At 46.5% G+C, this 26,203-nt stretch overlaps 1 protein-coding gene across 3 annotated transcripts; it reads right to left on the reverse strand.

Annotated features, from left to right (window-relative positions):
• On the reverse strand, positions 1 to 25,030 carry zbtb7a (zinc finger and BTB domain containing 7a). Of its 3 annotated transcripts, none has more exons than XM_052074775.1 (4): positions 23,742 to 23,969; positions 13,137 to 13,691; positions 10,091 to 10,965; positions 1 to 7,420 (listed from the first exon to the last, which is right to left on the reverse strand). In XM_052074775.1, exons 1-4 carry the CDS (start codon positions 23,955 to 23,957, stop codon positions 7,006 to 7,008), a joined length of 2,061 nt encoding a protein of 686 aa, XP_051930735.1. In that variant the 5' UTR covers positions 23,958 to 23,969; the 3' UTR covers positions 1 to 7,005. The 3 variants fall into 3 exon arrangements, 2 of the variants coding, with proteins under 2 accessions (XP_051930735.1, XP_051930736.1); XM_052074776.1 differs by lacking the exon at positions 23,742 to 23,969 and adding an exon at positions 24,793 to 25,030 and having other exon boundaries at positions 4,432 to 7,420; XR_007963781.1 differs by lacking the exon at positions 1 to 7,420 and adding an exon at positions 7,467 to 9,312 and having other exon boundaries at positions 10,004 to 10,965.
• Positions 25,031 to 26,203: the final 1,173 nt, after the last annotated feature.

Genomic DNA, 26,203 nt, shown 5'->3' on the forward strand with positions numbered 1-26,203 from the left:
CACCTTTGCAACCATTGTTTTTCTTTTTAATAGAAAGATTTGTATATTGTTTAAACCAGACAACCAGATGCCAGACATTTTTGGATATATTACAAAAACAAAACAAACAAAAAAAAAAATACAACATGGAATTACATGATTTTTGACTCTGTGGATGTAGTGGTCTCATATACATTTTTTTTCATCACCAGAAAGTGCAAATTCTCCCCAAAATAATTCATCTGCTTGCAGCTTCATAAACAAGTGGAGCAAAAAAAATAAGCAAACAAGAGTCAAATTGAGCAAACAAACTACACATTGTCACTCATAATATTCAACTCATTCTTTCGATAGTTTTTTGTCATACATTTGGATTCAGATGTTGCACGGTCATGTATTTTGGTGCCTGACGTGACTCTTGTGTTTACAATTTGCAATCCCAGTTTGAGTGCTGGGAAACGGAAACCTCATTGACTTTGCTCGAAATAAATAGCCTATTATCTACATTAATCTCCCAGGTCATGTTCTGATCATTACCTTTCTTCCCACTAGACTGCAATAACTTTGTGCTGATTAGCAAAACAAACAAACAAAAGTGCTCAAGATGGATACCTGATCCAAAGTTGTACTGTACACCAGGGGTGGGGAATTTTTTCCTAAAGACTTGAGGTTGCGTTTGTTTTTAGGATTGTACGGTGGGCTGCATCAAATGACCTGACGGCCATTGTAGATTGCCCACCCCTGTATTACGCGTGACATTCAGCGGCAGCTTCGAAAGAGTCTCCCCGAAATGAGAACCAATCACACGAAGGGCATCCAATACAACGGTCCATCATCCACGGAACAATTCAAGTGTATTTTCTCACAATGGGGAATTGAAATAGCATCACCGAAGCGACAAGAAAGGAAAAAAGGACATTATCAAAACACACAATGGATGTTGGCCTTTTTTAATCGCAAAGTGCTAACGTTTACAATCGCAGAAGCTGAGAGGAAGAATTAAAAAAAAAAAAAAAAGCTAAATCGTCATGTGTGCGGAATAGGAAAGGGGAATCACAGTATGAAGTTATGGAATGTTTGCTTTAAGTGGCTGCATGACGCGAGGCTCCACTTCCTGGTGCTACCGTTCAAAGCCGAGACTCATTCGGTGGCTCCCTCACTCAAGGTATGAAATCAATATCATACTTGACAAGAAGCCCAGCCCTCCTTTTCCTTGTGTCTGCTAATCAGCGAGGCGACAGAGAGCATTGGTATGACACACATACAAAGAAAGCCAAATGCATAGCAGTGTTTTGTTTCCACCTGAGAAGTACTTGCACAAAGAGGCAAAAAGGAGACCCGCAACATTCCGTAACTTCTGGACGTTTTGGCCTCACCGTTCCAAAACTACCAAGTTCACGCGCTACCCTGACCCTGAAAACGTGACTACCCAAAACCTTCACCCGCAATGGCTCTTTCCACATTTATATGCTAAGAAGCAGGAGATACAAATTTTGTTAGGAGTAGAGGGTGCCCCGCAAGAACGGGCGACCTGGGACAGCCCACTGTCACTTAGGAGCTGAGCTTGGGGGGGGGGCAACATTTGGTAGTGATTGACAGTACTTTCAAGAACCGTGGGCACCCTCCATTTTCTTAAGAGCTGGGAATAGTGACCGACCTCTGTCTAAGAACTGCTGGGTACACTAATTGTTGGGCCTGATGATGGCCCGCTTTTTCTTTAGAAGTATGGGCAGCCCACCTTTTGCTCGAATCTGAGAGCTGAACCCCTTAAACCCAAGACCTAAGGCCAATACTTTTGTTCTTAAATTTTGAGGGCATGGCCGCACCCCATATTTCTTTACGATCCGGAGTTGGCCCAACTTTCATTGGGACCTTTACGATCCGGAGTTGGCCCAACTTTCATTGGGACCTTTACGATCCGGAGTTGGCCCAACTTTCATTGGGACCCGAAGGCGGCCGCCTAAAAGTGGCAACTGTTCATTAGGAACTGAGGACCAGCAAGCTTCTGTGAGAGTTCTGGGGGCAGTGCACATTTTCTGTTAGGACCTGATGTAGTCCAGTTTTTCTTAGGTACTGAGGGCCAGCCCAGCTGAAGGAGGGCACAAGGATGGCCACGCTGCTTATACAGCCAGATGGGGGAAAACAAGTCAAATACCAATCAGGTGCAAAAACACAATGGCAACGAGTCGCTGCCACTGATCAAGTATCCCTAATAACCCCCCCCCCCCCCCCCGCCACAAAACTCCATAACAGTCTATTGATCTCACCTTTAGAAAAAAAAATCTTTTATCATGGTTGTTGGTCTTGTTTTATGGCTTTCTCAGATATATTCAGCAAAAAGTCTTTGATAAGAGAAAAAGAAAAGTCAAGGTCCATTTGAAAAAAAAAAAAACACTCACGAATCAGAGAAGTCGGGGATTGCATTGACTGCACAACTCTCTGAGTTTCGAAACAAACAAGGTAAGAATAAAAACAATAAATTAATTCAAGTAAAGCTTAAACATCCGCACGATTCGCGTCAGCTCGTAGAGTTTGGTCGGAAAACACAGAGCAGAGAGAGAGAAAAAAAAACAAAAAAACAAAAAGCAAACGCGGTGTTTCTTGTGGGAGAAGGACATGGCGTGGGTTTGGTCAAACAGGGCCCCCGTAAGGCTCATGTTGTGGGAGTGAGCCGGAGGTCCACATTGCAAAATCGCAACACAATCACAGACCGATGGAACGAATAAACATGTTTCTTTTCATTGAGGGGAAAAACAAAATTACAAATAAAAAGGAAAATTAAGTGATCAGTTTGACTGAAAATACATACATCTCATCTGTGTTCCAGATCTTTGTACACCGTGCGCCCTTCAGAACAGGACCAGCCCAAATATTTCGAATGAGAGGTCCAAATTTGGAATCTTTCACCCAACAAAAGCACACGTTGGATTCACTGGGGTTTCGAACGCCAATGATCCAACGATTCAAACTGGTACGTCGTAATATATCTTTTATCTTTGTTCTCCTTTGGTATGAGTTCAACGTTGGACGTATACATCACATATATACGATGCAGGATTACTTCTATTGGGCGGCACCGACCCAGGTCCACCCTGGTGGCCTTTCTGAGGTCGTCTCCCACCAGCAGGACAAGAACATTGACAGTTAGTGCAAAGGTCCGCGCTACGCTCAGCTAAAGCACCACTTCCAGTGCCATCAGGCTTGAAATCCCAGAAAACACACGCTAACAACCGGGGCAGTAGTTTCCCGCCACGGGCCCAGTCGACCTCACCCACATCCAACATTCGCACGCTCAGGAGCCACGTTGTTGCGTAACAACTTCAAGCAAAGCCAACCCCCCACCCTCCCAAAAAAAAGGGCAGGTGCCAGTGCTGGTTCTGAACCGGTGCTTGGTTTGGTTCAACTTTTCTTTCATTCGTAAGAATAAGTGTTTGTTTCCGCAGCGGCATGATTACATTTGACTGGTTTCTTGCCGCATGGGCGTTTGGGGTCACGCCCCATCCACTCCCCCCTCAGCTCGAGCAATCTGGGCTATTTTTGGGCTCTCGGCTCTAAACCAGCACAGGTACAAGTAGCGTCAGAATGCTTTCACATCTGTAATTTGCTTCCTGCCTCCTTACCAGCGTATGACTTGAGTAAAATTGGTCCGTTTCTCGCGGTCCATCCGAACCGTTTTCATGAGAAACCAAAGGATTCGTTCATTTGCCAGTTTTGGAAAACAGGTAGCAATTGTGGTGAAAACGCAGTTCGAAAAAAAAATGTTACAAGTGTGAAAGCACCCAAAGACTGTAAGAGGAAATATAAAAGGTCTAAATAGAGTATACACAGGTTTCGATGGCTCAAAGGTTATTCCGAAACAAAACCGGCTTAGGGTCTGTACTAAAGCATCCGTTGGCTTTTTTATTTTCTTTTAAATGAGGATGGGGACTCAAGAAAAAGAAATTAAAAAAGTACACTCTTCTCAAGGCTCGGACAGCGGCTGACAATGACCAGCGAGGGTAAACCCACGATTTATGCAAATGTACACCAAGAGAGCTGTGAAGTAAACAAGCGACTGTCCGATGAGCTGTTTTACAACATTGGGGGCCCCGTTATCACCGCACGCTTAGGAGGGGAGCTGGGGAACAGATGGGGGGTGAGTGGGGGGGCAACATTTGTTTACACAAGCTTATCCCGAGACCCCGCAGTCCGCCAGACAGCTTGCGCACACAAAAACAAACAACTCTCTCCCCTCTACCTTAAGAAAGACATTTATTTAGACAGATCGCTAACCGCTAACTTCAAGTGCATTCAGTTACATGAATTATCTTTGACCAGGGCTTTCTTCTAGAGCACTAGTTTGCTTTTTTTTGCGTGTATGGGTATGTGTTTGGCAGCTCGTGAAGCATCAAAGGGCCTTTATATTTACCACCACTAAGTGAAGAAGGGGGCAGATCTCATTTGCGCCCCCCCCCCCTCCCCTTAAGTACCCGTTTTGTTAACAAAAGTGCCCTTGTGTTGTAACAAAGTGCTTGCGGAACCTGCCTCGTTCTGATTAAGGTGCAATTGAGGACAGGAGGAGTACAGCAGAGATGATCTTGTTTGTATCAGGCAAGGGGAGGGGGGGGGGGCTCTCGGTGAGGAAAGTCTTGGGGATAGGTCCAAGTAGGGATGGGCATAAAAATGGATTGGCGTCTATAAATATGTTCAAATGGAGTGTTGTACTGTCCTGTTGATTCAGGGTCAACTAGTTTGTGGTTCTAAAAGTTTTTTTTTTTTAATGACTTCCGCTATGGGTGGCCGAGCAACGTCAACTCCTTCGAGTGCAGAAAAAGGAGTTCAGAATATTCAAATTCTCACTCATTAAAAAAAAAAAAAAGCTGAACAAAATACAGAATCGATGGTTAATTTCTCCCGTGATTGATTTAGAAAACAATCCAAATGGCCATCCCTAAATTCAAAGATCAACAAATTTGGAATATGACGATTCATTTCTGACGTCTCGTTTCCACCAAGCAGTACAATTCGGTATATCGGCGTTTCCACTGTTCAGGTTTTTAAAGTATCTCACACTGTAAGGTCCCACTTTTCAGCACTCTTGTGCCAGCGACAAAGTAGAAAAAAAAAGTTTGCTTCAGAGAGTGTAACTAAAGCCACCACTATTTTGTTTGATTGGCTGAGAGACAATTCCGTCCGTTCACATCTTGGCCGTGTCTACGAATAAGGTCGCCCGCCAAACCCGCGCCAGGCGGACATGACCCGTGTCCATACTGCGCCGCGGTGAGGCGAACCGGACTGCTCGGTTGGAAATGTGACTTTGAGGAGAGACAGAAAAGTGCGCTGAGGCTGCAGCTCAAGGTGCATGTTTGAACAGGCCGGGGCTGACTCACACACTGATGATGTGGCCAGAGGGACCCTGGCTGCCACGCACACACACGCACTCATGGTAACGCCAGGCTCTATTATAATCATATCCCTTAAGGGAATTAGAGGTCCACAGAGTGTGTGGGGATGGGGGTGGGTGGTGGTGGGGGGGCATGATCCGATCCCCCACCCTCCTCCTGCATGAAAACGTGGCTGAGCTGGGGGAGATTAATTTTTTTGGAATGCATCAGACATGGCGAGAGCCGCCTCCCTTCCCCTTTCCTCCCGCGAACCAGCTGCAGCTGCACTTCTAGTTGGCCTCCTGACACGGGCAGGTATTTACTGCTCTCTACGTCGCCCAGGTTGAGAGGTCCCAAAAGAGAAAGCTATATATTAAAAAAAAAGTTCTTTAAATCTTTAAATATACTCTCCTTGCCCCCCGTTTCTATTGGATGTCTTTAGTGGAACTGTCCAAACAGAGGGGGATAAATAAATAAAATGTGTTTCTATTCATTCTCATTTGGTCTCCCTGTTGTTCCTTAAACCTGCGCCTTGTCCCACAAGGACACACTGCACAAAAGCAAAGCACATTCGTTCAATCACTTCAAACGACTCATCATTTTTAGGCAGGAACTGTCAAGTTTTTGTCTCTCCCCCTCAGGTGACTCCATACCATCGCCCAACAAACATTCATACGGGTGGGGTTGTTTGCCAACGCTGGGAGAAATAAGACATCAAGCCCACGAGAAGCCAGAACGGTTCACGGGGACGTCATATCAGCCCATGCTGTATATACATGAATACATTATAAAGTGTCAAGTACCCAGTCAACGCAAAAAAAAAAAGGAACAAAAATCAAATTAAGACAGGAAAACTTAAATTGCAGGGCTGTGAGGGCAGTGGTAGCGTTTTAAAAACACCGAGCCTCGTACTCCCTCGCCCTGCAATCCTCGAGCCCCCAAACGGTGTGGATTCGACTCAATCGCTAAGACAAAACGATGGATTCTCCCGATACAATTTTTTTTGTTATCGAGTAAGTAACACTTCAATCAAACCCTTGTCTATGACTCTTTCTGGAACATTTGGAGAAAAAGAGAGAGAGAGAGAGCAAGCGAGCGAGCTGTTGCATCACAAGTATGGTGAGTTTTTCCTTGCATATGCCATATTATGGCAAGGTTGTTTCTATGGTAACTGTACATCTCTAGACCTGGGAAAAAAAAAAGCTGTTTTCTCCGGGAAAGATTTGTCCTCGCTTCACCCGTACGGCAGCCGGAAGGAGCTCAGACACCTTTGCTCAGAGCTCACCCGATAATAAAAACCTAAAATCAACTGCATAGTTTCTTAGTGTCCTTTATACATTTTGCCAATGTATAAAACCCCCTATTATTAACGATAAGAAATGGCCCAGAAAGTGGACGTTGCGGGTGTGTGATTCAAAGCGTTCTTTGCTCTTTCAACAGACTCAAGTGCTTTCACGTCTACTTTGTTTCCCCAAAGTAAAAGGAGAAAGAAATGTTCCGATTAAAATTTTTGCGACACCCTGATTTTGGTTTATAGAGCCATATTTAGTTTCTTTTTGTAATATCGATATATTTTCTTTCAAGTCTGTATTTTTCCTCCTCTGTGTAGACAGGTCGGAGCAGAGTTACGTGACGGCGTCCGTCAATTTTTTAAGAGTTTGTCTCAGGGTCCAGCCCCCACTACTAGGTGCGGGCTGTGTTCGTGGGTCCCCTCCACCTCAGACTTGAGCGCTTCAGAGAGTTGCCGCCCTTTGATGATGTGAGGCTCCAGGCCAGTGTCCGAGCCGGGGCTCAGCAGGCCTATCGGGGCATCCAGGAGCCCCGGCTCTCGCACCCGAGGCTTTCGGCCCCGGCGGGACGGGATGCCGTTGCAGCCGTCTTTCTTGAGGTGGCGGTGCAGGTGGTCTGAGCGTACAAAAGTCTTAAAGCAGCTGGAGCACTGGTAGGGGCGCAGGCCAGTGTGAACGCGCATGTGGTTCTTCAGGTCGTAGTTGTGAGCGAAGGCGGCCCCGCATTGCGTACAAAGGTAAGGCTTCTCTCCCGTATGCTTCCGCATGTGAACCTTGAGCTTGTCCTGCCTGGAAGGAAGAACATTAGAAGAAACTCTTAATGGAATCCACATGAGAAACATCAAAGCATATTGATTCTTACGAGGTCAATTAAATACATTGTGAATGCTTTTTTTTCTTAACGTCTGAAAATTTGTCTCACATCCAGGTGGTATAAAGACCCCGTCCCCATTCCCCGCCCCCGCGTTGTGAGGTCAAGCAGGTCGACTCAAGTGAAACCATAAACTCTGCATCTTTTTATCAGTGTAATTGCACTCAGGAGCACAACTGTAGCCTGACAATAAAGCTCAACGTTCACTGTGGCATTTTTTTTTACATTTTTTATGGGAGGAAGGCAACCAACAGTCAATTGAGTGGGAATAAGATTTTCAAGGTTAAATTCCATTTCAAGCTAACATTCTCAAGCGCCTTCGGGTAATGAGGTTCACCACTATTTGTAGTAGCAACTAAAAACAATTAAAAAAGAAAGCACACAGAGAAAATTGGCCCATCATACCAATAACAGGGGATGCAGCATTTATCTGCCTTTGCCTTTTTATACAAAACGCAGCAAAGCGGAGTACAATATAATATGCTAGCGCAGTCGTAAAGTCATGACGGCAAATATTTCTATGGAAAAACACTCCCACACACACACAAAAAAAGAAAACATCAAATGAAGGAGTTTCTGGGGTGACACTTGAGTGTGTCTTCCTGTGTCGTATGATTATGCTAATGCGCAACTCGCTAGTCCATTGCAGGCCATTTGGAAGCTCAAACGCAAATTGTTGAACTTCACCGTGTGTACTTTGAACGAAGACTTCCTCAAGCAGACAACATTTTTGCCGGCATCTGGGTAGACGTCTGAATAGGAGAGCGACAATTGCGTACAACATGGAGAGGAAAGAGGGTGTGGAGCGTTTTGAATCCACACCTATCGCTCATCATTGTACAATGCCCTTACACATGGGCTCAGCTCCTACACTACCTCCTGTGCCAGCCTCGGCGGTCACATGCCAGCTTCAACTGAACTATCAGGACACCTTCATCTGGCTCTTGTGCCTCCCTCCCCCATTGGACAACATAAGGAATTTAAATGGATTACCGGTAGCACTCATTCTCAACAAGGAGACAACCATTTGTGCAAACCTTACTGTAAATATAAGATACCCCAGCTGTGCGAACGCATGTAAACGCCAGCACTGACGGAGCTGAATTATTTTAAGGACAAGAGTGATTTATTAGCGGGTGTGAGGCACTCCTAACCCTGATCAAACAGGATTAAGATTACAAATAACCCACTTCCCACTGCTGGTCAAATTTAACCAGGAGGCCAATTCAGTTCACATTAGTCTCCCCCCTACCTCTCGTGACAGCAAAGGTTGTGGGCATTTGAGGACCACTGACTCTATTTCAAGCACGAGTGCTCTCATTGATTAATCACAGGAGGGATTTCAAGGAAAAGACGGGCCTCCTTAATACAGGGGAATCAGTCAAAGCGTCTTGCTCAACTCCGCTCACATTTATCTGAGCGCGGCACAAGTCCAATTTCATTCGCGAAGTAAAGGAGGGACAGAGCAAGAGTGGGGGTGTATAAACTACTCTGCTGTGGGCAATAATCAACGCAGGCGGAGATCAAAAGTTCAAATGGCTGCATTGAAGCGCACAGAGCACAATCTAGGGCCTGTAACCCCCCCTTCTGTATCAGAACTTTATAGAGGCCCTCCAACTAGATAACGCCGGCCAGCCACAGCCTTCTTTTATAGGACCCCTGGCGCTACAAGTCCAGGACTTTGCTTCAGAGAACATCACAATAAAAGACACTTTTATCACCGCGTTGGACCTGGAATATGTCTGGATGCTAAGGAATACAAAAAGAAACACTGCGTTGGCCCCTGAATGCAAAGCCTGAATCTCCTCCTCTTGACTCTGTAGAGCAGGGGTGTCCAAACTTTTTGCCAAGGGGGCCAGATTTTATGTGGTAAAATGTCGGGGGGCCGACCTTGGCTGACATTCTTTACATTGAACAACAATATTGTTCGTCAAATTTTAGTAAGCCAGTCTGTTTCATATTTCCATTTTTATTTTAATTTCAACAATCTTAAGAATTTCTTTTGGTTCATTTGAAACGGGTATATCACATGCAACTGCTTATTCACTTGACTTTTTCTTAAACAGAAGTCTCCTGAGTGCAAATTGATTGATTTGAAACATAAAATGTATCACCATGACTTTTCAATAGTCACAAAACCTTTGACTTGAACAACAGGGAAATGAACAAGCAATACACATATCCACAACTGCAAGGATCATTTGAAATATGACATATCAGTCAATATAAACACGCAGTGATGTCTTGTTAACTCGCGAGTGATGCCCTCTAGTGTCTAAATGCTATTACTCATTTAGTGAATGCTATTACTCATTTAGCCACTAGAGGGAAGCAGTACTCTATGAAACATCACTCACCAGTCTACGAGACCTCAGTCAATGCAACACGTGTTCCATTGCGCCCAACCTGCGGGCCAGACGGCACTGATTTTATGACAGGGGCCGAGGGCCGGATGAAATTCGACCGCGGGCCGGATTTGGCCCGCGGGCCGGACTTTGGACATGCCTGCTGTAGAGGCAGCCCACTTGAGGAGGCCAAAAGTGTTCGAACACGTGACATGGTGCAGTGGCTTCATTAATTGGGCTTACCTGGTAAAGCGCACTTTGCAGATGGCGCACTCGTAGGGTTTCTCCCCCGTGTGTGTTCGAATGTGGCGGGGAAGCTTTCCCGCTCCTTGAATGACCTTGGAGCATATGGGGCACTTCTGAAAGGCCTTTGAGCGCATCTTCCTCTCCCCGTCGCCTCCGCCCCTCTCGCCGACCCCCCTCTCCCTTCCGCCCACTCTGTCGTGGCCGGCGTTGCTCCGTGACAACCACAGCGGCGGAACGCCCGCCGCCACGGCGGCAGAAGGCGTGTCCTCGAGCTGAGTGCTGTTAAAGTAATTGTAGTAAAATTCCATGTCCGGGTCATCGCCGTCGCCCGGATCCTCCCCGGCCGCCCCACGCTGCTTCTGCCTCTCAATGGAGTCCATCATCTGCTGCAAGAGGGCACTAGCCGAGCCCCTTTCCCTAGCCATCAGCTGCAGGGCGGCGTCCTCCGTCTCCGGCGTGTCGTGCCCTGTCCGAGCCTCGGGGGGGAGGTAGAAGTGCCCGTTCTGGGAGGGAGGGCAGTAAAATGACCCGAGGCTTATTCCGTTTCCCTGCACCGCTTCCCCATCCTCGTCATCCTCTTCCTCATCTTCGTCCTCTTCTGGCTCATGGATGGGGGCCTGGGCCAAAGCCAGGGCCAGGGGGGAGTAGTACTCACCGGGGCCACCGGGCGCGCCGTTGCTGGGGGTCCCTCCGTTGCCGTGGTTAAAGTGCAGGTGCGTCGGCAGGTCCCCGAGCTCTGGCGTGCTGCAGCTGCTGGCCCAGTGCGCCCCTCGCTGGAAATACTCCAAAAACTCCCGGGCCAGCACCTGGTTGCCCTGCTCGCTCCCTCCTCTGCTCTTCTCCTCATCTTCGTTTCGCTGCTCACTGCCCGCCTGGAAAAGCATCGGGCGGGAGATAAGATTTAAGATCTCTGTATGTTTGACAATTACGTGACCGGCAACAAAAGGTCGACAGTCATCCCCCGCTATGAGCAGGGTGCGAGGTCATCGTTGGGTGTGTTAATAGCTTAAAACGTACATATTCCACAAATAATGATCAACAAAAACGTGAACATGTCACAGTACACTGTGAAAACGCTGTCAGGACTCCTTGGAAAGCAATACATGCATGTATTGAAATACAATACAATGCATCACATCTACCCCCCGCTCTTTTCACGAATAACATCTCCGCCAAAGTGTCCCTGTTGAAGTTTTTATTTTTGATGCGTTGCAAGAGTCGTAAACTGTCTTGACCTCAGTTAATTCGCGAAGGTCTTGGCCTACGTGATTGTGAGTGAAGCGCTGCTGAGATTGTGAGGGGGTAACCTCGAAAGACGGGAGCCAATTGCATGTCGCAACACTCGATTATGTGGACGTGTAGCTGTGATATGACGCCTGAAAAACACACAAAAAAAATTAATAAAACAGCGTGCTGTTCCTACGCACAAGCAAGCAATTGGCTCAGCATGAGTAAGCGTTGAACTAGGCCCAAGGCCGTGGGTGTGCGTTTGGCATGGAGAGCGCCGCAGATAACTGCCTTGATGTGAGCTTGACGGGGGCTGACTACACAACTTAATGAAGGGGTGAGACATGAGGAACACACACCTTTCATGGTTAACAATTTTTTTTTTTTAAAACACCCATAAACAGCCTCTATTTTTGTCAGTGGAATGAATGATTATTTTTTAAAAAAATTATTACTCCTCTTTGAAAATTGATTACCGATTTCAATTTTACCCCTGCCAAGTTAAAAACAAAAACAAAAACAAAACCTAACAAGATGTTTCACCAATACAGCTCAAAAACTGCTCATAGCAATAGCACGCATAACTTTTTTTTTTTTAATTCCAATTCAACTACTTTCCAGACAGGTTTACCAGATCTCTACCAGATCTGCCACGCTACAGATGTTCGTTGTCTGAAAGCGCGAGACATCAATTTTACCAGAGCCACACATAAAGACGTCTGACATTAGTCCAGTCAACCCGAATGATTGCGGACTCACTAGCCTGGACTGTTAGCATCCAATTCAGGCTGTGCTGAGTGAGCCGTGATTTCCACCCCCCTGTATTTTGGTGAGTGATGTACTTTCTGGACTTATTTAAAGCGAGACTTATCTGACTAAAACACTTTGGTTCTATCGCAATGACTGACATTCTGATTTTTGAAAGAGTAGGGGTGTGGGGGAGGGGGACTGAAATAAAAGTTTAGATTTGAAGATTCAGAACTGTTCCTGTGATTACAGCTCTAGTAATGTTAGATACATTAGGTCAAGTCCCGATGTAATCAAAAATAAACAGATTTTTATTTGGTTTACATACACTGCATTAGGGCTGTACATACAGTGTGAGTGTGACATGTGCTTGATAGTCTCAATTTTCGAGATTAGTATCATGAATGTTTGTATTTTAATATCGATATAATCCCCAGGCCTACAGTGTATGCTATACACTGGAAATTTTACCTCAGGCCCCCAAAAAATGTTTCGGAACAGTTTGGAGAAGCAGGCAGTTCTCGTTGAGAACATTTCATCATACATTCCTAATTAAAACATTGTAAGATGGCAGTTAAGGTCTTGTTTTTTTTCATCCAGGGATTCAATCCTTTCTAATGATCCACGAGAACCCCAGCATGGGTGGGGTGACCTTGGATTAAAATTAAATGATAAGTAGTTGAATATTTTTGTGGTTAATAAAAAACATACAATTGCTTGGGACCTGTAGCCAAGATTGGAAGACAAGATTTTTCATCTGTGCTGAACAAAAATTGAAATCGATAATTACTTTGAACGTAACAGGATGGAGGGAGTCTTGGACTCATGGAAAACACTGGCTCCAAAGGCAGAAACTTGCCAAGTTAAGTCCAACATATTCCAATTTTATATTTAAAAAATTAATTCTTTTTAGACGAGGATTTTAGTCGCCCAAGTCTTACCAAACCGAACACTCATATTAAGTGATACAATAGTCTTTGAAGCGTTCCCTAAACAAAGTACAAATAAAATCTTTTGACTCTAATGTTACTCTGGAATGTAAACGTGTAGAAGTAGAAAGGCAACGTACCGGCGGGGAGAGCACTTTGGTGTCCAGTAAGTGTGTACAGACATCCTGAACGGGTGAGATTTCCAGGAGGCGTGCGGCTGCGAGAATGTCAGCCACGCTGCTGTGGCTGACCGTCAGTGTGGCCGTGTAGGCAAAGTCCAGCAATGCTCCGAGCGGCTCCGCCGCCACAAAATCGATGTTGTAGACGTTGCGTTGGTCGGCGGCCGCTCCCGACGTGAAGAGCTTGTGGAAGTAGGAGCTGCAGGACGCAAGGACGGAGCGGTGCGCCGGAAACTCCCGATCCTGGGTGATCAGCAGAACGTCGCAGAGCAGTCCGCTCTGCCGCTGCTTGTTGAGGCTACCCAGGATGTCGGCGCTGTGCTCGGGGAAGGGGATCCCCACGGGGCCTTCTTCGGCCTCTCCGGCAACTCCTCGACCTCCGCCGCCCACCGTCCCCCTGAGTCGCCTTCCTCCCCTCCCGCCGGCTCCGGACGACATCTTCCACCAGCCTGCCGCCGAGCCGCCTAGCACAGCCCCCACCCGTGTATCCGTCCTGCCGTCCGTCTGTTTTCCTGTCTGGGGGGGGGGGGGGGGGGGAGAACAGAAAACAGGCACATTAATATCTATACAAGAAACTTTGTTAACATTCTTAGTATCACGCAAATAAAACTAATTAGAAGAATCGGCTTCACTAGTCGTACATTTATGGCATCAAAGCTGATGATTTGGCAGCTGCCTTGTATTACCAACGAGCCAAATAAACCGTCAAATATTCACTGCACTTAACCAATAAACCATAACAATTGTAAAATTCCAAACCAGAAAGCTACGGCATTGGTCAGAACTAACCTCGAAGCTCTGTCCACTTCTGTCATATATGAAAGGCATCGTCAACAGAAGCATGTCTGAATGTGTATTTCTGGTTGAACGAACGGAGCAATATCAAAGTGTTTTGATATATCTTAAACGTCCCCCCCTCCCCCCCCAAAAAATAAGTTGATCAAAGACTACTCGTGGCATCATAACCTTGTCATACAGTACAAAAGGCCCCTCCTTCCATCCCACAGACTTCAAAACCAACAGCAAAACTATGTGCAACAAAATGCAACAAGAGAGGAAAAAAAACCACAAATTGTGATTGGACAACACTTGTTGTCGTGTCACTCGTAAGCCAAAACCCACTAAAGTTCATTTCAATCAACAATCTGAGCCTCAAAAGTCAAACGAAATCCAGGAGTCAAACTTTTGTACAATTGTAGTATATAGTAGAAAAGGCAAATATTTCGGCCTATGAGAATGGTTAGTACATGAGTACATTTGATCACATTCAGTGAAGAATTGGGCTTTAATCAAACTTATATTGCAGACGGTACTTCCTGTATGTATGCAGGTAGCGGTCAAAGTGTGAAAGTGTCTCCTTGTAAACATCTATACCCATGTGTGCGCGCACGCTCGTGCAGGAGGTCGTGAAGGACGGATAGGCAGACGGTAGTGGGGGATCAAAATGCATGCTGGGAGCTGGGCTGTCTGCCTAGAGCCACGAAAGAGATTGAGGGAGGTGAAGGAAGTTGGGGGTAAAAAAAACACACCAATAAAAGGTAGAGAGAAGTAGTGAAAGTGGCGGAGGGGCTACCACAGCGGACCCTGTGGAAAAACTCCACGAGGAAGAGGAAGAGGACACGCAACAAGCTGCGAGGGAACAGTATTAAAAGGGAGGTTGTCAATCCGGTCTGAGCTGGTTACCCCACCCTGCACTGTGTGCCAAGTTTCAGGAAAGGCTGTCCCCATGCTCACGTGTGGGGGGGAGATTAAAATGATCGACTGAAGCCTGGGCAGTGGGAGGGGGGAGGGGGGTGGTCGGCAGAACAAGCCACCCTCGATTCCTGTATCATCGCACTCACATGCGCACGCACAAATGTTGTGCCATCACAGAGACATCAATAATGCACACACGCACGTACACACACTCGCACAAACGCGTATCGTACATCCACCGCCCACCCTCCTCTCTCCATCTGCCAGGGAGAGGCAGCAGGGGGTGAGACAGGGGGTGGGGGGTGGTTAGACTCTCTATATGAGCAAGCGTTCTAATGACTGTACAGCAGATTAGCTTCTATGTACGCTTGCATGCTGCAGCAACACCCCCGCCCCACCACCACAACCAAACCTGCCTAACCTGGCTGCCTCTCCTCCCTCACACCTGTTCACCTGCACTTACCTCTCACACTCCCCCTCCTGTCTTTGCACTCTTCTCCCAACGACACAGATCGACCTCCACACCGTCAAAATAGGCCTTTTATGCTCAGTTAGAGTCAGGGGTCAGGAGCAAAGAGCATGTCCCCGAGACTTAAAATAGTGGCATGCTCATTACAAAAACAATGCAGTGAATGGAGTATTAAAATGAAAATACAGCGCAAGGTGTCAGGTCAAACTCGATCGCAGATGATTTTTGCAAAGAGGTGGTTTAGCACCCTATGCTGGTTGCCTGTCAATCACCGGGCACATACAGGATAGACAACTATTCACACTCACAATCGCACTAAAGACAATTTAGAATCTTCAGTGAACCAAACAAGGATATTTTTGGATTGTGGGAAGTCAGAGTTCCCGCAGAAAACCCAGACTAGCAAAGGGAGACCAGACAAAGGCCTCAGCTCAGATTCAAACCCCCAACCTCAGAGCTATGAGGCACACATTCCATGCTAGCCATTCATCCCCATGTACTACGCCGTCCAGGTTTGTTCTTTTGACTTTGACTATGATGACAAGTGACAACGCATTTGGTCATGCTGAGATTTTCCCGCTACACCAAATTTGTGGTGTCATTCTTCAACTATGGCAAAAAGGCCACAAAAAGACAAAGCAAAACACGAGTTAATCCTTTGCAACCAGCTGAACTGAGCCCTTGCGAGGTACCCAGGGGTCTTCTTGCAGGACATCATGCGTAGTGGCGGTTTGAAGTTGAACCTCCCGGCACATTTTTTGCTTAAATGATAAATGGCGCAATTTCGGGAAGGCAACTGAAATGCGAGTGTCTGAACTGATGGTGTGCTCGATTAAAAAACAGGTCCCATGATGCGTGTGAAAATACCACGATAACCAGCACCCCCCCCCCACCCCCCCAACCAACCCCTCACGGGAGTCTCACTACACTGTGACTTCAAACTAAATAAATAAAAACAGACTGTCTGACAGGACAAGAGCAAATTGTATTACAGGAGGTCTCATCTGAATATGCAGAGGACGACCATGAGGAAACAGAGGACACAAACTAAACGAGAGAGAGAGAGAGAGAGAGAGAGAGAGAGAGACCGACCACATGGCCTGCGGTCACGTCCTCTGGAGGTGGAAAGTGATCTCCGTGAGCCCATCCAGGCCTAACTTCAAGCACCTGCACTCAACCGGGCTTTGGCTGCGAGCTTGTGTACACATTATCCTCGGCACATCCAGGAGCTGACCCCGGAGTTGCGGCTTTGCGGGGGTAAAGACGCTGAGCTGAGAATAGCTAAAACACACGCGCACGCACGCACACACACACTTGAAGTAAGAGGCAAAGAAGCATGAGAGGGATTCCTCTGCATGCCGCAGCCACCTGTCCCCACATGACCTAAGGTGGACTAAGAAACACACCGCAACCAACCTGATCCCAGAACCTCCTTGTGGCTTGAACATTGCCTATCACTAATTCATGCTTTCAGGTCATGGAGGCCAAAGCGGGACGGCGTCTGACCGTATCCTTCCAGCTCTGCTTCCAGGGAAGGATTCATTCTTTCGTTCAGCCCGTGACAACTTGTGCCCTGCTTTGCGAGTCAAACCGCCACTTGAAACAAGCCAAGTTCCAACCTCTTTGTTTCATCCCTGTCATGTTACCGAATATCTTCGCGCACGCCGTAGCACTGCAGTACCTGGTAACACTTCAGGCATGAAATGTTACCAGGATTTCGTATACAACACACATCAGTCACATGGCGATAGATTTCTGCGTATTTAACCTGTTATGAAACACAGATATCCAACCCTGTGAATTAAAGAGTCTGTCTTTTTCTAACAAATACCATTCATCCCTACAAACAAAGAGGCAAAATGTTTAGCCTGAAAATCTGATGTGTTTGAAATAGACCACCAGTACCTTTGGGGGGGAAAAAAATGATTGCAAGGTTTCAGTGGACATGAGGCACCACACATTCAAAACAATGATGAAATGAGCTTTTGTGATTTTTCTAAGAATCACTGTGAAAATCATTTATTTCACACAGCTTTTTGATGATTCGTGATGATTAGTGTCCTCTCTTCTGTTGTGTAAAGTGGCCTGGGTTCTGTGAAAGGCGCTATAAATAATCACATTTTTTAATAACTGCAGGCCCTTTCATACAACCGAGATAAAAACGGCATTCTTCATACCATTTACTACGATTGCTGATGTGTCGTAACTGCACTGGCGTGGAATGGGGTTGGGAAATTTCTTCCTTCGAAGGTAATATCAGAGCTGTGACAAGTGGGACAATGCGCCTGTGTGTAAACTGTAACTGTAAAAAGTCAAAATGTTATCAAATGATCTTAAACTGTGAATTCATCCATCCGTCCATTATCTAGCATTATCCGGGGGCCTGGGTCACGGGGGCAGCAGCTTTGACAGAGAGGCAGAGACTTTCTTCGCTCCAGCCACTACTTCCAATGAGATTTCAAGATGTTCCCAGGCCAGCCTGGGAGACCTGGTCCCTCTGCCGAGTCCTGGCTCATCCCCGGGGCCTTTTGTGGGTAGGAAATACCCGGAACACCTGACCAGAGAGGAGTCCGGGAGGCATCATAATCAGCTACCCGAGCCACTTCATTTGGCTGCTCTCAACGTGAAGGATTAGCAGATCAACTCTTCCGGATGACCGAGCTTCACACCTTATCTCTAAGGGAGAGCCCGGACACCCTGGAGAGGAAACTAATTTCACCCGCTTGTATCTGGGATCTCGTCTCTTTTTGGCCACGATCCACAGCTCATGAACATCGGTGAGGATAGGAAATAATAAACACTTTTCGGGTCCCCCAAGACTTATCCAAGACTATTAGTTGCGTTTAAAATGTTATCAAATGATCTTAAATTGTTCTCATGCTCAGAATGCTTTTTATTTTTTTATTTCATCAAAAGTACTCTCATTAGCATCTTTATACTTGTTTGAATGAATTAAATATAAATCGGCTATTATCGCATTGTTTTTACTGATGTGCAAATTTTTATTTCAATACGGAAATTGAGGTCATTTATTCATGTTAAAAGCTATCAAAGTCAAAATATTTGGTATTGTGACAACACTAGTGTAAACTGTGTGAAGTCCAACACCTGACGCTCCAGCGGTGATGTCATCAGATTACCTGATTGCATGATGCCGTGTCTGTGTGAGAAACGCACACGATTGCGCTTTCAGAGAGCAATGTTGCCGGAGCTCTGTAAAAGACACTACAAACGACACCATTTTCTACTTTTATCACACCGGATGTTAGTGCTGACGTACCGTATAAATATATTGGTTCTGCGTGAAAGGCACAGGCTCATAAAACGTCACATCTGCTGTTACAGCTCTGAGATTTGGGGGACACGTGAGGCTTCAGAGCGCAAACACAAGTGAATAATTGGGCACCAAAGTGAGTTTTCTTCCAAGTAAATGACTAATAGATCAATGTTCATCCTCTCATTCATTGTCGACCGGGGTCTAAAGTTGTTAACATGCATCAAGTACAAACACTGAGTAATAGACGTCAAGTCAAACGCCTCCTTTCTGCCCCAATTGAACCGATAGCTCGACACTTAGCGGTAACAGCCAGCGCGAGGGAATCACCCGGTTTGATGCAACAAGGGGATAGCACAAGATACTGGCAATGAGGAGGCAAGGCGGCACTTTCAAGGAAAAGCCGATTTTTGAACAAGTGTCACAGCAACCAAAGGGACTGGCGGATGGCAGGAGACTCATGGAAGGAATTGTGATTGGCCTTACTGGGAGACGAGCAGGAAATGGGTGGCCGGCTGATAAAACTGACGTTGCGAAAGTCGCTCTGAGTCTTGAGGCGTTCGCTCGCAAGCCCAAGCAGGAAGTGCTGATGAACACACAATGCGAGTGAAGTGGTGGTGGGTGAGGCCCGCTTATTAAACTCACAACCACTCATAACTGCAAAGAGTACGGAGGCCATGGAATCCGGCTCAGATGTCAATGATAAACTTGGATCTTGTTCGTTCGGCTGGTAAAACCTGCTTCAATTAGAGGAAAGCTCAACGCCCACAGGTGGGGCAAAGATTCATTTGAGTAAGCAGGCACGGGGGGCAGGGGGGGGGTTGCCCTTATGCAAACCCAGAATAGTGTTAAGACTATGTAAGCACTGGTGAAACACGCCTCAAAAGTGAAACGAAACTTGGACTTCAAACCGACACTGTAGATTACATCACGCACGACTCACGATGAGCATCTCAAAGATTTGACTCCGCTTTTTTTTTTTTTGTGATGCCACCACAAAATGGTAGCAGCGATAAAGACGTCTGAAATGGCTCATCAGAAATAAGAAACGATTTGACTGCTTGGGTCAGTATAGGCAAGACAAGTCAGTATCAATGAATTCCAGTTGTATCGATAAATCGTCATGAGGTGACAGCACTTCTCTGCAAACACCTTCCTTTTCCTTGCCCATTACGTGACTGTAAGTCAGTTTGACTTTAATGTGAAGTTTTATTACACAGTGATTAACTTCAAAGTCTCCACGCCTCTGAAGAGGGTGTGGAGACTTTACAAAGAAATGAAGGAAGCGTTCGGAGCAGTCAGACTCCAAAGTGAAAGTATCCAAAATATTAAATGGTTAACTCCTTTAGTATACTTTAGTGATGAGAATTTTTTTTCTTTAATCTCCAAGAGGCCCATTTGCAACACAGCTCATGTTCAGACTAGTTTTGTCATAAAGGCCAACCCTCAAGTTTTTAACTGTTTTAATGGTGTTATAAAGTTTACGTCGCTAACTTATATTTCCACGAGCATGACAATTATAAAATATTTAAAAAAAAAAGATGTATTTGTAATCTATTGCCTTGACACTAGGGGAGTTTAGAACTTCATTTTACACTTAAATTAAGATGTTATTTAGAACATAGCTATTTTTTTACTTCAAGGTTTTATGAAGCAACAGTTTGAAGCTGACAATTAATTCATACCACATCATATGGGAAAATATTCTGCCTCATCCCTCCTGATCACCAGAGTTGGGGTTGCTTCAAGCACCGGATGATCGCTCTTCGGCTTTGAAATTACAACTTGAAAGTCAACCTGCATCAATGAACGGATTGTGTTCAACTTAAGAGGTTCCATGATACCGTTACATTGAATATGGGGTATTAAAAATGACAACTTCATCATAGAAGCGTAGGATGCTTTTTATGTTGGCTGGGTATTGAGACGACACTCGCTTCCTACACGCCAACCGTGCCACAAGCTGGGGAGTGTGACCAAATCTTAACTCACGGCTTCAAAAGGGACGCAACTGCCCAGCAGAACGTTGGCGGGCCAGCAAGGCCGCACGCAGACCGAGCGGGAAGAACTTTTTCCTGCGCGCCTATAACAGACATGTAATAGAAGCCGCTGTGTAATCAGATGACCAGCTCTCTGCTTGCTCAATCCCTCTGTCCCCACTGTCTGAGCCTCCCCTCTTTGGCTGTACGCTTGCTCCATCTGAGCGGCAATGCATCACCTCACTTCCCTCTCTCCTCCTGCTCTTCCGCTGAGGACACGCAGCGGCTGAGAGCCCCGCCCGTCCGTCCTCTTGTGACGTGCCAACCTCGAACGCAACCCACCCATCTCCTCTCCTAAATCAACATCAACAGTGTCACATTGGTCACATGTCGCCGTCTTGACCACTCCGCCGACGCCGCTCCGCTTAATTAAAAGGCGGCTGTGGTCTCTGAGCCAGTTATTTTAGCAATATCCAAATAGGCAGTGGGTATGTGACGAGAGCCTTTAATGAATGCATGTTTTTGCATCACGCAATGATTTAAAAAAAAAAAAAAAAAAAAGAAAAACTAAGACGACTCTCTTTTCACCCCCGGCCTGAAAAACATCCCAAGCTTCTCTCGCTCACCCTAATTTGATCAGGTTGCATTGCCCTCTTCATAATAAATGTCCCAGAAGAGAACAGAAGAAGCCCCTTTACTGCCCCTAGACACGAACACAACAACAGGAAAACAACAGAGAGGGGTCTGTGTGGCTAGAAGACGTGCTATAGCGAGCAGCTGACCAGGGAGGGGGAACCAAACACAAGGGAAGACGTGAGACTGCAGAAAGGGAAGGGGCTGCTAAAGCTATTCGATTATGACTTAGCATGAATTTACACGCAGCAGGAAAGAAATGACTCAGCTTGGTATGAAGCTTTTAAAAAAAAAACAACAGACACACACTCACACAATACATCATGTGCATCTGCAGAGTTGCCTCAAAATGGGAAAATTGGGCTGCATATTTGAAATTCGACGAAAATTTCAATGGTTAAAATAATATGTCTTAAAGTTTGCACGTGACTGCCAATCCTCGCTGCCGAACTGCGATCAAAGGGTTCCTGACGGTTACACAGTGGATGTTTTTTGTTCACACTTGTGTGAGTTGAGATCAATGGAAACGAATAAAAGATCTGCAACTGTGACATGCCATTTATTACACTCTCAAGGTTAAGAAGCTTTTTTACACGTCGCCCGTTTCACACGTCTGAACTGGCGTTTTTCAGGCCGTTATTTTATATAAAATGCAGACAGAGAACGGGGGAGACCAAGCCGACCTAGTAATTTTATGCCTTTTAAAATTGCATATTGTAACTATAACAGCGGGTCCTTGGTTTGACAGTCCCAGCATACCATTTTTGAGGTTACGAACAGTGCGCCTCGTAAGAATACATGGTCACGCGATACAGGAAGGCAAGCCAGACTGACTGTTTTTCAATTCAGTGTTTTACAGCTCAAGTTTTTATCAGACAAATATTTACTGTAATTATGACCGATCGATCGTGTAGCTTCGTGATACATTACAGCTCATTCCGACTGAGGGAGAAACGCTGGTTATGTCGCCACCATCGGAACCCCAATGTCTGCCGTAACCTGGTGTAACGCCAAAGGTTTGCCACTCGATACTCACGTCTGCTGCTCTGTTGTGTTGAAAGTAATTGTCACATCTCATGCTGACGTCGCGCTTCTAATTATGCAATTGCGGGTTGCCTTCCATAGTTGAGCCAAGATCCCGCCGATGTTGGGTTCCGCGTGAAAGGTAAAGGCAGCCGCGTCACCTTCTATTAATCTTTTACGGCTGTTACTGTTACTTTAAACAATGCCTGTACAGCAAATAAAAGGATTTATAATGGCCACAATGGATTACTTTTTCCATGCATCCTTGTTGGAAAAGTCTAAATTGGAGCATTCTGCAATGCACTGCACTGACCGCTTTCTAACTTTATTAATTTATATGTGGCAAAAGCAATAGGAAAAGGGGCTTGGCGTTAAGTTTGGAGAAGAAAAAAAAAAAATCAGTGGAAATCCATTCCACATCATTTACATTAAAAAAAAATACATAGGGTACTGTGCAAAAAGGGAAAAAAAAGTCAAGCTTTCAAACTGCCACGGCGGCATCAGGAAAACCTGTCTCCTCAGTCAGTCGGAAGCTGCTCGTTTCGGGCTATAGTGGTAGCGGCACAAACATACAGGAATATCAAACTGTATTCAGCCTCACCGCCAAATTGATGGGTGGTGTCTTGGACCAGCCCACAGCCACTGAAGTCCCCTGCAATTCCCTTGGAATCTATTGTTGGTAACACAGGCACACATGCATGCATGCACACTTATGCACACCCAACACATATGGCGTCCTAGTTTAACCTCTTGGTGGGATTTGCTTGAGCCAACTATGCCCGTGTGGTCCAAAGCGGCACCTTGAGAAGTAGCATAAAAGAGTAGAATCAGGACAATCATCATGGCGGTATCTATTGTATGCTCTGACATTGAGCAGTGGCTGATAAAGGAAAAAAAATGTCCTTGCTGCTTCCTTCTGAGAAGCATACCGCACTGCTTCCAAACAGTTGGGCGTCTTCAAGTACCCTCTTTGTGTCCGCATTTAGAAAAAAAAACCTAAACGGGTCCAACGAGTACGTCCAGCCAAACAAATGTACGCCTCATTCCCATGTGAGGCATGGTGTTTAAAATCCCAAGTGAGGCAGGTGAACTTGGAGCAAGATGCTAGAATGTAAGAGTGAAGCCCCCCCCAACCCGAGAATTTCAACAATTAACAAGCTTTGTTTAGGTGGTTTGGGAAGTCTAAAGCAAATCCAGGAACTAATTACAAGTAACAGATGCATCACTTGCAACTTCCTTGACTGTTCCCCACGACTACTTTTAGAGAACACCATAAGAATGTGTCTTCAAAGAAATACAAGCTTCGCGAGAAGAAAAGCAGCCGAGCGGTGCAGCACATTGACCCATTTGTCTTCCTCTATTTCACGTGGAAGTGGGTCAAGAACTCTGAACTCCATCACTGGCAACATGATGTGAGTTCCATCCCTCCTGCCTGACTCACTTCTCAAGACAATGTGTGTCTGTGCGTGTGTGTGTGTTTTCAGTGTGCTTACCAAATCGAGGTAAGTTTCCCCCCGCTCTGGCTCCCCTGTCTGCCTGTGGGCCAGCTCAGCTGCCTGCGTCTCTGGGCAGGGCTCGAGCTTTACCAGACAGGAAACTTGCAAGTGGCCCTCGTCATATAGGCAAGCCCTTGCCTGATCCCACACAAACAGACCCCCCCCCCCCTCACACACACACACCTCCTCCCTTTCCCCTCCAGCAACCATCATTACCCCACCCCCCTCTATTTTCAGTCCACAACTGGGATCTGCATTGGCTCCACTCATTGGCCTGATGGCCGCTCATACGCCACACCTCCTCGCTGGGATAGGTTGGCGTTTGCTCTCTTTCCTGGATTGCCACGGGCAATGCACTCTGGGATACGGAGTTCTGGCAGCCCACTTGACCTGTTTTGGAGCCCTGGCACAGGACTACGAGCCCCAGCTCCCTCAGCCCTCGCCCGCCCCCACTCTCTTCCAGTCTGTTTTATCGTAAGCACTCCGGGGCTGAATTATACACTAGAGTGTGTTGCTAGTGGGCTGGCAGGTATTAAAGTACAGATGGAGGCATGACAAAAAAAAATGATCATTCAAGAATAATTCAAATAAAATTCACAAACGCGAGTGACGGATTCTGACATGCGCTCACGGTGGCATGACATTTCACACAGACCTCAAACTCCTACTGACCTAAATAACAACAACGGAGCATGCTGTGCATCGCACAGTTTTGCTGTCACAAAAGTTGCCTCTGACTATGAATTCATGGCAGTTCCTGCTCTCTCTCCGCCCCCCTCCCGTAAGTGTGTCCACCTGCGTGAAAAGTCCCAACGATAAACTTTTAAGATTCTCCAGCAGTCAGAGGGAAGTACTGTCAAAAAGAGGAACCTTGACAGGCGACCCACCTCGCAGACCAGCCACCCCCCCCCCATCCACTACCTCCTCCTCCCTCATTCCTCCCACTCTCCTCCGCTGGCCCTGCTCCCCCCCCCCCCCACCCCCCACCTCCCTGCTTGACAGGCCCAGGGCAGCCAGCGAGGGGATGGCAGGCTGCCTTTTAGCTCACCTGCGATGGCCGTGGTTCTGCTTGTTGTGGGGTTAGTGCAGCCCTCCGCTCTCCTCCACTCCGGAGCGCTCTCTCTCTCTCTGTGGCTCTCTCTCGCTTCTGCCAGCCTCTGTCACTATTGTGCAGGCTTCAAGCCCCTGTACGCGCTAACCAAGCAGCAGCAGATCAACTCAATTCCCTTCCTGGTTTCTGGAGGGCAAAGAGGTCCCTCCCTTTCTCTCTCTCCTCCTCACTCGCCCTCGCTCTTAAAGAAACAGCCTCCATCTCCTCGCCCCGCACACCCCCCAACCCCAACCTCGCCCCTCCCGCCGCTGAGCAGAAAAGTCAAGTGGAAATTTCTCCCCGCGTCTTCGAAGCGGACACTTGCTAAAGTCATAAAGTCAATGAGACAAATGATTAACCCGTGTCTCCCCGAGCTGTGCCTTCACATTGCCGTATGGAGCCGTCGGCTGCGATCACGTGTGATTTAAGGTTAAATAAGGTCGTCTCCCTTTCTTAACCACTACTCCTTTCCTCCTCCACTGCGAGAAGTCGCACCCACTCATCCCACTGCCTGAGGTCATGGCGTCCCACCCCAAAAGCAAGCCATGGCAGATTCCAGTACATAATAGCGGGGGCTGCCAGAGAGCCCCTTCGCATTCCCAGGCTTGGCCCCCGCTCGCTGCTCATAATACCTGCCAAGCTCCAACAGGTGAGCTGTCAGAGAAAACATTTGTGTGTAGGAGTATGTTCCCCGTGTCCAAATGCGCAACGCACTTGATGTTGCGCCACTTCCCTGCCAGCCACCTACACAGGCACACCACCCTGAGTGCAAGCCAGCCATTGTGCGGCAAAGAGGGAGTTTTTCTCACACCCTCGCTCGAATGCCCGTTTAAGCAAACACATCGAACACATACTTAACACCACGTGTCCCATGGTCCACCATACGTATTATGAGAAGGCAATTTGCAAAACCTATACCTAGAGGGCGCTGATCTTCTGCAGAAACAAAAGGGAGTTGGAAGAAACATGTTTGCGCCTCTTTCTTTGACTTGGAAGTGCTTCCTGCCTGTTAGCCAACGTTTAACGAACCGAGGCCCACACATGACTTTCACAACGTTAGGAATACACATATTTTGGGAGAAACATTAGGATGAAGCTGAGATGAACTGTAATTTTTACAGGTGAATTTAATTCGACCCTGTCTACACTTTTAAATGTGCATGTAATCGTTCTATGTTTCAATGTGTTTTGCATAACTTGCCGTTTTCAAACAAGGAGCGGAATGCCCAAACTATTTTGTGCTCAAACCATCTTGTGGCATCTTGATTCGAAGGAATTATGTTGAACTGAGTTGGAGGGGGCGGGTGGGTCATTTAGACAAGAAGTGCTATTCCACTATATTGTGGTCTCTTGAGGAAATTATAAACCT

The sequence above is a fragment of the Hippocampus zosterae genome, chromosome 8, assembly GCF_025434085.1.
Source record: "Hippocampus zosterae strain Florida chromosome 8, ASM2543408v3, whole genome shotgun sequence".
Lineage (NCBI taxonomy): Eukaryota > Metazoa > Chordata > Actinopteri > Syngnathiformes > Syngnathidae > Hippocampus > Hippocampus zosterae.